The sequence below is a fragment of the Theropithecus gelada genome, chromosome 5 (genome assembly GCF_003255815.1).
Source record: "Theropithecus gelada isolate Dixy chromosome 5, Tgel_1.0, whole genome shotgun sequence".
Taxonomy (NCBI): domain Eukaryota; kingdom Metazoa; phylum Chordata; class Mammalia; order Primates; family Cercopithecidae; genus Theropithecus; species Theropithecus gelada.
The window spans coordinates 137,765,758-137,779,617 of NC_037672.1; the positions used below are offsets into that span (position 1 = coordinate 137,765,758).

The 13,860-nt window shown below is 41.4% G+C and overlaps 1 protein-coding gene across 1 annotated transcript in view; it reads right to left on the minus strand.

The window, feature by feature from the left end:
• Positions 1–12,962, minus strand: part of MGAT4D (MGAT4 family member D) — a 57,025-nt gene extending 44,063 nt beyond the window's left edge. The window contains exon 1 of the mRNA XM_025386188.1: positions 11,813–12,962. Coding sequence (XP_025241973.1) covers positions 11,813–11,906 — 94 coding nt within the window. The 5' untranslated portion in view covers positions 11,907–12,962. The remainder of the gene's footprint in view (positions 1–11,812) is intronic.
• Positions 12,963–13,860: the final 898 nt, after the last annotated feature.

Sequence of the window (13,860 nt, forward strand, 5' to 3'; positions counted from 1 at the left end):
CAAACCCTCCAAAATATTTCTCGTCACACTTAAAAAAATAACCAAAGTCCTTACCATGACCCACAAAGCACTGTGTGATCAGTCCTTGAGTTCCTCCCTGGTCTAATTTCCTACCCTTCCTGCCTCACTCTGAGGGAGCCCAGCATCACCCACACTGGCCTCCTTGCTCTTCCTCACATGAACCAAACACTCTCCCACCTTAGGGTTTTGGCGTTTGCAATGTTCTCAGCACTGAATGCTCTTCCCCGATATCCTTTCATTGTTTTATTACATATCCTGTTGTGGCAGGAGGTCCCTAATTTCATTCAGTTTTCTGCTAAGACATTACCACCTCAGGGAAGCCCATCCTGCCATCCTTTGTAAGATAGCACACCCCTCTCCTTCCCTTATTCTTTTTTTTTTTTTTTAAATACTTTAAGTTCTGGGGTACATGTGCAGAAGGTGCAGGTTTGTTACAGAGGTATACATGTGCTGCAACCATCAATCCGTCATCTACATTAGGTATTTCTCCTAATGCTATCCCTCCCCTGGCCACCCACCCCCCGACAGGCCCTGGTGTATGATGCTCCCCTCCCTGTGTCCATGTGTTCTCATTGTTCAAATCACTTATCACCACCTGACTTCATATTATGTATTGACTGCTTTGATGTTTCACTCCAGAGATTTCTAGAATGTAAACTTGAGAGCAGCAAGAACTTTTTACTACTAAATTCCAACGATCTGAAACAGTGACTTGCATGTAGCTCTTATATGAATATATGCTTAATAAATAAATAAATTAACGAAATGAATGGACTTGTCAGTATAAGAACTAATTTTAGTGATTCTTAAACTGAATCATGTTTTAATCAAAAGAACTGCACCTATCCAGACAAGCTTTAAACATTCATATTGTAGATACTATTTGAAGATGCTTACAAACCTCAGAGGGGGATGTAGTTTAAGCCCATGATATTAGGGTTTCCCAGGTAATGTTCTATTTGCAAAATGGATTGTGTGTTCTGAGTTGATATATCATGGGTGATGCAACCTATGTGGGATTCTACATTGTAGGTCAGTCCCTAGGGATCAATTTAGTAAACACGAAAAGAAAGTTTTCTCTAGAGGAAGCAGTATTTACAGCAACAACCATAAACAAATGTTAAAGGACATAATCTCTAATCTCAGATCTGCTTCTTGTACATTTTTCCCTGGTAATTCATTCATCAATATTCTATTTAAAATATTGAAATTACTTGCATATTTACTCAGGTATTTAGTGAGGATGAAACGTTATAACACTGTTTTGCAAAGGTTTGAAATAAACAATAATGAGATGCTTTGAGTCAATTGGGCATCTCTGTAGTGAAACTGTGAAAACAAACACCAGTTCAAGTGTGCAGTGGGTGAATGTGACTTCTGCACATTAAAAATAGGTTCCAGGCTAGATCCTAAGTGCCACTGCTTTGTGCCTCTCACAGCAAGGTTCCAAGGCATTGTGTTCCAGTAGAAATAAAATGCAAGCCACATCTGTAATTTAAAATTTTCTAGTAGTCACATTTTAAAAAGTGAAAAGAAACAAATGAAACAAGTGAAAGTAATTTTAAACAATGTATTTTATTTAATACAATAGATCCAAAATGTCTCAACATAAAAGTAAACAATGGGCTATTTTACGTGTTTGTACTAAATATTCTAAATCCTGCATGTATTTTGCACTCACAGCACATCTCAATTCAGATGCTAACTTTTAATAATTATAGTGAAATGTAATCCTACCAAACCAGTACAGTTTTGCTTAATGGAGAAATATTTTGCACAATTCAGTTGTTAAATGTAGACTCAAACTAGTTAAAATAAAATAAAAATGCAGTTTCTCAGTTGCACTCACTAGCTGCATTTCGGGTGCCTCAAAGCCACCTGACTATCATGCTGGATGGCATAAGTCCCCGGCATCAGCTATGAGCTTGTTAGAAATGCAGTATATCAGGCCTCACCCCAGACCTACTGAGCCAGATTGTGTGTTTTAATAAGATTCCCAGTTGACTGCTATGCACATTAAAATTTGAGAAGGACTGTGACAGACCACTTTCATGGTTTTCTCTTTATCATCATTGGTACTACCATAGTTCAAGCTTTATTGCCTTTAGCTGTACTATTATAATTGCCTCTTAATTGGTCTCTCACCTCCAATCCCTGATTAATCTTCTGGAAACACTGCTCAAAGACTATAAATAGTTCCCTGAGTGCTTACTTGCCTTGGTCTACCAGGTCCTATACAACATAGCCATGAACGTGACTTGACCTCACTTCATTCACTAAACACCTCCAGTAACAAGAAGCATGCTGAGATTTCTATTCTTCCATTACATACTTGCCATGTGCTATGTGGTAGGTAAATAAACATGAATAAAATCTGGTTCCTGCTCTAAATTAAATTGGTGCGAATAAAATCTGGCTCCTGACAATCAGGCTGCAAGGAATGTGGGAATGGTGCATATTTTTAAACTTGACTAATTATAATATATTGTTAAAATGGAATTATTCTCAAAGTGCCACAGGCACAGGAAGGCAGGAATGATTAATTCTTAAGGAGAACTGAGGAGTAGGGCAGGTGGAGAAGGTTTGAGAGAAGAAGGAAGACTTGAGAACTTGTATGTACAGAAGCTTGCCTACAGCAGAAGGAAGGGAAGGGCATTCCAGCCTCAGAAAAAAGCACCGTAAGTGCATAGAGTGTGAAATAGTATGGTACGTGATATAGTTTGAATATATGTCCTCACCAAATCTCATGTTGAATTGTAATCCCCAATGCGGGAGGTATTTGAGTCATGGGGAAAGATGATCCCTCATGGCTTGGTGCTATCCTCATGATAGTGAGTTCTCTTGGGATCTGGTTAAGTGTGTGGCACCTCCCTGCCACTCTCTCTCACTCCTGCTTTTGCCACGGGACATGCCTGCCTGCAGCCTAGCCTTCTGCTATGAGTAAAAGCTCCCTGAGGCCTTCCTAGAAGTCGAGCATATGTCAGCACCATGTTTGTAGGGCCTGCAGAACCGGGAGCCAATTAAACCTCTTTTCTTTATAAATTACCCAGTCTCAGATATTTCTTTATAGCAATGCAAGAATGGCCTACTACAGTTTATCTTGGGGAACGTATGTCAGTCACTCAGGGGGTAAATAGAAGGGCAAAAGGTATAATGTTAAAGCATTGGCCGGTCACTTTAAAGTTGTTATTAGTTTACTTGTATCCAATGTGGTTCCAAATAAAGAATATCTAAGGCAATTACTAGAAGATGAAACTAAAAACATAAAGGACATTTCAGATTACTCCCCCTATGTATGCTTTGCAATAATCAAATCAAACTATGTACTAAGCCCTTTAAATTCCCTGTGAGTGGCTCCTGTATGCATTAGGTTTTATTGTGAAATATATTAGACATTACAAAGAGTATATAAACAGTTTAAAGGATAATAATAAAAATGAACATCCATGAACCCATCACGAACTACCTTAGCCTTAGATATTCTACCTGTTTCCTTCCCAGATCCAATTCTCCTTCTTCCCTAGCCCCAGATAAGCAGAATCCTGAATTTCGTTTTAATCATTTATTGCTTTCCTTTATAGTTTTACTATTTTTGCAAGCTGACTTACACTTGGCTTTATACATTAATAAATAAAACTCTGTACTTGCTTTTTTAGCTCAATCTATGCTTTTGAGATTTATTTATATTGATGACTCAAGCTGTAGTTTATTCATTTTTACGGATGTAAAATGTTCCAGTGTACTGAATATACCACAACATGTTTGTCTCTTCTGTTGGTGGTAACAATTATAAGATATGCTATCAAGAACATTCTGGTACATATCTCCTAGTAAACATGTTCAAGAGCTTCCCTAGGATATATCTGGTGGTAGAGCCATTATTTAAAATATTTAGCCTCATGTATGGTATAGGTGCTGATCAGTAAGAACAGATACTGGCCATAAACCATTGATAAGGCTGTACACTAATTTCAACCCTACCAGTAGTGGAATTCCTAAGACATAGGAAAGGCATATTTTTCATAACAGACGTGACTGAATGTATACTCCTCCAAGAGAAGTTTGAATTCCCAAAGCTCCATATTCTCATTAAGTGTCTAATTTCTTAATTGAAGGAACAGAGTAGCATGAACTGGTAACTCATGTTTTAAACTTGCATTTTCTCAATTGCTAGTGGTTTTTCCATGTATATTCAACATTTATGTTGCACTTTGTTTTAGAGTCTACTTTGCTGGTATTAATATAAGTAACCACAAGACCAGCCCAAACTGGACCTACTTTGTTGAAAACTGTCCAGTTAGCTTGTAGGTGTAACAGAGCCAAAAACTGCAATTCATACAGCCTGGGCAAGTGCAATAGCAAAAACTTTGACCTCCAACCACACCCAGAACCAGTGAATCCTCCCTCTGAATCAAGAAGCCTGGGACATGACCAGAACCTGAATGCTGGAACTCTTTCAGATGGGAGGGGTCTGTTGGCCCAGAAGATCTGGAGCTGAAATTTGCCTCAACATACCTTACCATCAATGGCCAGATTGGAAGCCCTCCAATTAGACCCTGCCAAGCCAACGTTCCTAAATCTTTTCCCTTGTCCTGTGATCCCTTAAAACTTGGCCCAGACCCAATAAGAGACACAGATTTGAGTCTGAGTCTTATCTTCTTGCCGGCTGGTTTTGCCAAAAAAAAAAAAAAAAAAAAATTTCTTTTCTCAAAAGCCATTGTTAAAGTTACTGGCTTCTGCATGCACTGGACCATGGGCCCATTTGCTTGATAACATAATACAGCTACATCAACTTCATTTTGGTTTGGGTTTGTGGGTATTTTTCCATCCCTTTTCTTTCAAAATTTCTGTCTTTAAAATTCAAATATGTCTCTTTTAGTAATCATCAAGTTGAATTTTGTCGTATATCCAATCAGGAAATATTTTAATTTCTTTTTTGGCACACTTAGTGCAATTAGTGATATAGTTATGTTATTTTACTTTATTTTAGTGGTTCAACTAGATACTTCAACATGAATCCTCGACTTAATAGTCGAATACCAATTCTTACATTCTCACTTCTCAATAGTTCTACAAGTCTAGTGCAATTTAACTCCATTTCCTCTCTCTTAACTTTTCTTGTAATTGCTGACGTGCATTGTTGTTGTACATATATTTTAAATTCCACAAGACATTTCAATTATTCTCGGAAATAACCCACATTTGGACTTTGGATTCTGCTGACTTACAGCTGCATCTGGGAGCTCCTCCTCTGTCCCATGGACAGTAATAACCATCTATTTTGTTGGCATATTCCCACAAGGTCATACACATTGGTGAAACCCTTCCCCAACTGGATGGGGATGAGGGCGTTTTCCCTCCATCAAGGGAAGAGAGAAAGATCTCCAGGAAATAAAGTTGGGTGCTCTAGCATGAGCCCTCTTGTCACTAATTCAGGGGCTGAAGAACATTTTTACCCTGAAAATTGTGGAACTGCTAGACCTACCAAAATTCTCATGCTGCCAGATGAAAAGAGGCAGGAGAAAGAAAGAGACGCTACTAAGCCAAGAGCGGGATCATATGAAGTAGCCTGCAGGCATGCAGCTTGAAGCGGCAAAGACATATGAGTCGGCTGTGGCTCAAGTGAATATTGCAGGCCATGTGCAAGAAGGTCTTCTGCCAGGCAGAAGATTCCCAGCACCAAGGGGCTGTGGCAAAGGCAGAGGTAGGGAGGAAGAATTCAAGCAGAGGATGGATATCCCTTCAGGGAATAGATAGCAGAGACACCACAGCAGGTGCTCAGAAGCAGCCACAAACTACCCCTACAAGAGCATTAGGTGTCCGCCACATCCAAGTGTCTTCCAGAGAAATTGAAACCACCAAGCTGCTGTCATGGAAGAAAGCCTCCGCCCCCCCAGCTCTTTCCCACCCTAGTACCACAAGGGAAGCACAAGAAAGGAGGAAGGGGGTGCAGCAGACTGTTTCTCCAAAGATGACCTCCAGGCCAAATGGTATTGTGCACTTTGACCTTCCCAGTCACTCCTGAAGAAGTCAATTTCTCTACCTTCTTGAATCTGGGTTCACCCTGTGACTGCTTTCACTACAGTAATATAGAGCAAAAGCAATGGAGTACTAGTTTGGGGTATAACCTTTAACTGGCTTGGCAGTTTCAACTTCCTGCCTTTTAAAAGGTAGTTGCCTTGTAGGGGGGAAAAAAGGTATCATTTTGCTAAGACCATAATGTTGTGAGGAACAAACCCAAGCCATGAGGAGAGGCTTTGGAGGATGCACCACTGCGTGGGGAGAGGAGAGAGAGATGCCAGAGCTGTGAGGGAAAAAGACTTCTTAGTAGTAGAGTCTTCAGCTCCAAATGTCCCAGTTGACACCACCTCGGATTATAGACAAACTGCCCAGTGGAGCTCTTTGTGAACTCCTGATTACTAAATCAAGAGTTTTTAAAAAGAGATTGTTCGAGGTCAGATCGAGACCATCCTGGCCAATATGGTGAAACCTCGTCTCTACTAAAAATACAAAAATTAGTTGGGCGTGGAGGCACGCACCTGTAGTCCCAGCTACTCAGGAGGCTGAGGCAGGAGAATTGCTTGAACCTGGAGGCGGAGGTCGCAGTGAGCCGAGATCATGCCACTGCACTCCAACCTGGACGGCAGAGTGAGACTCTGTCTCAAAAAACAAACAAACAAACAAACAAACAAAAAAACCAAGTGATTGTTATAAGCCACTAGTGTTTGTGGAAGTCTTGATATTTTCTCATCTGCCATTCCATTTTCCTTGAAACACAAGTCTTTCCTGTCCAGCAGGGAAAGGAAAAGAAAGTTTCAAGTTGACTAGGAGATTAAAGTTCTAAAAATAATAAAACACGGTTTTAAAAACAGGAATGAGACTGAAAAAAAGTGACCAAAAAGTGACCAAAAAGACACAGAATAAGTGTTCATTGTCTCTCTAAACCTCTAAGCAGAAAAGAGGGCTCAATAGAACACATATGAGGAGTTATTGGAAAAATAAAAAGTCATTTGCATTTACATCCCAAGTTGAACTTTTTCAAAAATGACATTCTTATTGTTTTTACATCTTTAAGTGAACTGGGTACTGTAGGTCTATCATTTCTTGCTTCCTTCTATACAATTTTTTTTAATAGATTAAAAAATTATATATACAAAAGAAGACATGTAATACATAGGTAAGTTCTGCAACATAACATAACATAAAATTAATAGCTTATCACTCAAACTAATAACTGAAAGTTATCTGATGCCTCTGCTTCCACCACTGATTCCTCTCCCACCCCATCTCATGATGATACTACAGTACTCTCCCAAACTGTATCTGCTTATTGTTCCTTTACTTTTTAAAGTGTAATTTTATCACACTTATGGATGTCCCTATATAAGATGCTGTTTAGTTTTCTTTGTTCCAGGACTTTCTAAAAATTTTGTCTGTTGACACTCTGTCTTTATAGGCCCCTCTAAATTTCCTTTGTATGATCAAAACTAGAAACCTGTTACTTGTCCCAGATTTCCTTGCAAGTGCTATTCTATTTTGCCAATGGGAGGCAGTTGTGCTATATTAGAGGGTGCATGAAAGGAGGTAGTATTTCTCCTTTTGGTGATTCCTCCACCAAACTGCCAGCCTTTGCTGGGGTGTCAGACATTGAGGCAGTGGCCAGAGGCAAGAGTAGTAGCAGGGCAGTCACATGACCAGGATTGTCAATGGTAGTAGCAGGCAAGTACTGGCTTTTCCAAGGAAGGTAGCTAGCAGATGACTAGGGGCTCCTGGAGTGGTTGCATTACCCAGGAAACACTCTCAAAGAAGAAAATCTGGAATTGGTTACCTGATGTACCTGGGCTTAAATGCAGTGACAACCTACCACACTGCCCATGGAAAATAGGACACTAGAATTCCATGACATGCACTGGCAAAATAGTTACCTTAATTATCATCTCTGGTTAACTGGAATGAAGTACCTACTCAAATTGAGACCCTGGAGATCAAGGGCCTGCTGCATTCATTAAGAATGTGGGAATGATAACTTCAAAGATTGTGGGTGAGATGGCTTTTCATTACAAGAGAATGTTCTTTCACTATATTTGATACTATTGCACTCTCCTTCTTGAATTATCTTCTTGGTTTAGTTCTTTCAGTTTTCTAGCTTTTCCTTTACTTTGAAATACTGAAATTCCCCAAGACTTATTCCTTTCGTTCACTACCTAGGTGATCTCATCCCATTTCATGGCTTTATATGCTAACAGTTCTCAAGTTTATACTGCTAATCCTGATGCAGGCTGATATATCCAACTGCCTATTCAACACTCTCACTGGGATATCTAATAGGCACTTCATACATAAGAGAAATAGTGACTTTACCCCCAAACCTGCTCCTACTCCAGCCTTTGCCATTTCGGTAAATGGCAGCTCCATTTCTCTCAGTATTTAAGTCACTCATTCTCAACCAGGGATGACTTCTCCCTCAGGAGACATTTGCCAATGCCTGGAGACATTGTCACAATGGCAGAGGGGTTGTTGCTCCTGGCATCTCCTGGATAGAACCCACAGATGCTGCTAAACATTCTACAATGTATAGGACAACCCCCTCCCTGCAAAGAATTACCCAACCCAAAATGTCAACAGCACTAAGGTTGAGAAACCCTAGTTTAAGTTAAAAATTCTTGGAGCATCTCGTGATTCTTTTCTTTCTTTCATAGCACACATCCAATAATCATTTAAATGTATGTGTGTAATCATGTTACTCCTCTGCACAAAACTCTGATGGCCTCCGATCTTATTCAGAATAAAATTCAGAGTCCTTACTATGGTCCCCATGATATAATACTTCTATCACTCTCCTCCTTGTTGGCATTGGCCTCCTGGCTGTTTCTCAAACAATCAAGGAGATTCCACCACAGGGCCTTTGTACGGGCATTTCCCTTTGCCTGAAATACTCTTCCCCCAAATATCCACACATGATGCTTCCTCGCTTCATTTGAGAATCTGCTCAAATATAACTTGCTCAGATAATCCTTCTCTGACAGCCCTTTCCTTTAAAACAGCACTTTGCTTTCCCTAACCCTGCCAACATCATATAGTAATTAGATCATTTGTTTGTTGTTTATTTCCCCTATGCAAAATGTAAGCTTCACAAAAGGGAGGGGGTGTCCTTTGATGTTGTTCACTTGGTGCCTACAATATGTATAGGTAGTTATTAAACTCATTGATTCTTTCATTATTTCAAACATTCATTCATTGAATATTTAGCATGCTCATTACATACCATGTAGTTTTCCACATGCTGGGACACAGTAGTGAACATAACAGGTAAAAACAGAAAATACATTCTGTCCTCACAGAGCTTGCATATTTGTTGATCAAATTATGAACTGCTAATACTACAAGCTTATAGAAGTGAACAAAAAGGTTACCTACCCATAAAATTTTGTTAATTTAATTTTTTTGTTTGTTTTTATTTTTTCCAAGATGGAGTCTTGCTCTGTCACCCAGTCTGGTGTGCAGAGGCGCTCTCTCGGCTCACTGCAACCTCCACCTCCTGGGTTCAAGCAATTCTCCTGCCTCAGCCTCCTGAGTAGCTGGGATTACAGGTGCACCACCACACCCGGCTAATTTTTGTATTTTTAGCAGAGACGAGGTTTCACTATGTTGGCCAGGCTGGTCTCAAACTCCTGACCTTGTGATCCACCCACCTCGGCCTCCCAAAGTGTTGGGATTACAGGTGTGAGCCATCCCACCGCGCCCGGCAAAATTTAGTTGATTTTAAAGAGGGAGAAAGAATAAAGCACTAGGTGGTGGCCATCTTTCTAATAAACGTTCCCAAATTTTCAATGATAGAAATAACAACTATAGATTAAATTTTTAAGACATTGGGACTATCTCTGGTGCTTTATAAAAATCATTACTTCAGAAACTAAGTGAAGTCTGTGTTTTCTTTTGTTGATGTAAGAACAGCTCATTATAGGATTGATATCCTAATTATCTTAGAGCTAAGTTCCACAGAAACAAATACCTAAAAAATGAAAAAATCTGATTTGTGTGTTGAGTATTTCATTCTCAAGAACAATATCTTGTTTCTGAACTTGAACATATAAATGATGAAGATATAAATGCTTCGAGGAATCAAACTTCTTTTTCCTTGTCGTAACTAGAAAACACACCAAAATGATTGTGAGGATCTCAAAGTTTACAGTTTCAATATAAAATCATTAATGATATTAAACTTCTGAGGTTAACATTCTAAATTACCTTCCAAAATTACTAGACTGGGTGCGGTGACTCACGCCTGTAATCCCAGCACTTTGGGAGGCAGAGGTGGGTGGATCACCTGAGGTCAGGAGTTTGTGACCAGGCTGACCAACTTGGTGAAACCCCATCTCTACTAAAAATACAAAAATTATCCGGGTTTGGTGGCACATGCCTGCAATCCCAGCTACTCAGGAGACTGAAGCACGAGAATCGCTTGAACCTGGGAGACAGAGGTTGCAGTGCAGTGAGGCGAGATCGCGCCACTACACTCCAGCCTGGGCAACAAGAGCGAAACTCCAACTAAAAAAAAAATTATTATAAAACTTTACATTTTGTTTTCTAATTACAAGAAATTATTTATATTTTGTTATAAATGTGCTTATTGTTCATTGTGCTAAAATAAATAAAAAGACATTAGGATAATGTTCTTTATAGAAAATGAAGAGGAGGGAAACTTTGTCAAATGACTATAAAGATGAGTAGATATACTATAATGCAGATAAATTAATATACATTCCTTATCTTTGAAACAAGCAGCATATAGAATATTTTGTGTATGTGAGGATAAAATCTAGTCTTAACTGGAGAGCTAAAACATGAAGCCACTCCCAAACTTCAACCTCAGCACTCTTACCAAGATTGCCTTGTGTGCACTTAAGTCACACGTGTAAATAAATGAAAATTTAACTGAAAACAACGTAAGAGCAATCGTGGAATGCTGGGATCATAATTTACAGGGTTCCTAAGTCTTAAATTGAGAAATTCAACTACTTGAACGATAAAATTTTATACCGCGGACAAACAGGGTTGAAAGATCAAGTATAGGATGCCTGGTTAAATTGGAAACTAAAATAAAAAAGATATAAATATTTTAGAATAATTATGTCCCATGCATTTTTTTATACCAATATATAATTGTTTATCTGAAATTGAACTGGGCAATCTGTACTTTTGTTTCCTAAATTGACACTTCTATAGGCCAGGCGAAATGACATCTTGAGTGTGTGGGAGCGGAACGCAGGCCGGCGGCCCATCGGAGAAGTCCAGGCTGTGGGCCGGCGCTGTAGGCGGTCAGTGACATCCCTCTCCTTTCTACCACCTCTTTTCAGCTATGCCAAAAACACTCCAGGGAGGAGGGAGGCACGAAGCGTGGCCTGGTGATGTAACCCGGACCACAAAGGAGGAAAGATGCGGAAAGACGCTGGCTGTATAAGAGCAGTTCTTGGGGTCAGACAGTTATAGTTTCGAGAAGGAAGAACAGGAGAGGGGAAAAGCAGGGCACAGATGGGGCCCTTGAACCTTTGAGGAAAAGGGAGCGGTGGGGACCCCGGGCCAGATCCGTTAGCGCGCGCACAGGCCGGTTACAGCCCAGCCGCCGCTGACCGGAACGTGGGCACCGACGCGGGCCTCCCAGTGTCAGCGCAGGCGGCCACCGCCAGCTTCCCGCATCGCCCCCGCACCCGCCCACCCGCCCCGCCTGCATCCCTGCGGCCCCGAAGCCCCCGAGGCGGGAAAGGAGGCGGGAGGAGGGCCTGCCGCTTACGGGTTTGAGTTATCCTGTAGATGCAGAAACAAGAGAAGCTGAAAAGCGCGACGGCGACCAGGGTGATCAGCAAGTTCACCTGCTTGGTCCTCATGGCGCTGACCGGGCTGCGGGAGGCCGGCGGGTGGAGGCGGCGAGCAGTGCCCGGGACCGAGTTGAGCGCGCAGAGCCCCCTTCCCGCGGTGCCGCGTGGGTGGGTCCCCAGCACACCGCCCTGGGAAGCCGCCTTCCCGCAGAACTTCTGCACCCTTTGCTTCCTGCTCTAGGGCTCAGCGCGTGCTATAAACCGCTGCCAGGTCGTTAAAAGCGATAAACTAGGGAAAGCGCCCCATTGCCTGGCACGTGGTGGGTGCGCAGTACCTGTTCGGTGACTTTCCTCGAGTAGCTTATCAAACTTTTACCCAAGCTGAGAAACACTAGAACATCAGTAGCATGAGACTCTATGGACTCCTTGATCTCTCCCCTCTAATCTCTCCTCTCATTGAGGACTCACTGGCAGTCTGGTTATAAACATTCTACTTCAAATCAGCCCTGCAGGTTGGAAGGGCTCGCGTCTGTCCCCTTGAGAGGGAAGAAAGATTTGAAGATACACCAGCCTGAGGATGCCATTACAGCCTACGTGTTCTCATGTGCTAATGGCTAGGAGCTGTGACCTTCCATTGGGCGGGGACCCAGCCAGATCTCAAAACAAGGAGCCAGGAGAAAGAGACACCTCAACTATGTTCTCCTTCACCGCTCCAATCTGTTGCCAGTGCTTGCCTTTGACTGAACTCTACTGAAAACCGGAAGACAAGGAAGTTCAGCTTGATGTACTAGATGGTCCAAACTTGGTTTCTAGGCTGTGGAGCAGGTTGGAGAAAACGTAGGGAAGATTAGGGTGGAAGAAGGAAGCTATTCAGCACAAAGGATGTCTCCACACTCAGCATTTCACTGCCTTCTTACCTGAGGTCCAGTTTTGCATATTCAGTTGCCTACCCAGCCCTTCAGCTTGAATGTCCCACATCAGCTTCAAGATGTCCAAACTTCCTCACCAAGCTATTAATAGCTGTTTTCCCAGAGTCCCTTGATTTTATCAGTGGCATCATAGTTCTTCTTACAATCATTTTGACTCTGGTTCATTATATCTCATTATTTATAAAATCTTTACTTACCTAAAGGATTGTGTTTCTGTTGCTACTTACTATCCCCAATATTCAGATGATCACAGTGATATTCAAACTGGTCTCACTGTCTGCAGGATCTACCCTCTGCAGTCCACACTTCAGTACCAGATAATCTTCCTAGTTCACCACAGTCAGCTGTTATTGTTGTTTACATAGCTCCACTTCTCCTGAATGAAAAAGGCCCCTTTCAATCAGGCCCCTCACTGCTTTCTCATCTCCCAGTGTGCCCTTACATGCCTCTGGCACCTGCCAGATTGTTTTTTCAATCCTACTCTGAACATGTCATGTTCACTTCTCTCCTTCTGTGCCTTTTCTCTTTATGTCTGCCTCTTGCCCACAATGTCCAGTGTCCTCTCTGACCACTGCAATCTTTTCTAAATCTTCAGGTCTCATGTTTCATCTGTTTCATGAATCAAAACCTGGCTACAGCAGACCACTCTGACTTCCCCTTCTCTGAATTTCTTTAGTATGTAGGGCAGGGATGTTCAATCTTTTGGCTTCCCTGGGCCACATTGGAAGAATTTTCTTAGGCCACAAATAAAATACACTAACACTAATGATAGCTGATGAGCTAAAACACACACACACACACACACACACACACACACACACCCCTCACAATATTTTGAGAAAGTTTACGAATTTGGTTTGGGCCGCATTTGAAGCTGTCTTGAGCTCCATGCTGCCCGCCAGCCATGGGTTGGATAAGGTGATGTAAGGTCTCTGCCTTTCATTTTGATATGTATCCCTAGGTACTTGTGGATAGGAGCTTCCAAAATGATCCTAAGTTACACCCATGGTTGAGGGAGAAATATATTCAAAGCAGATTGAATTACTGGTAGTTGTCCTAAGAAATGTAATTACACGTGTTAGCATCAATGGTTA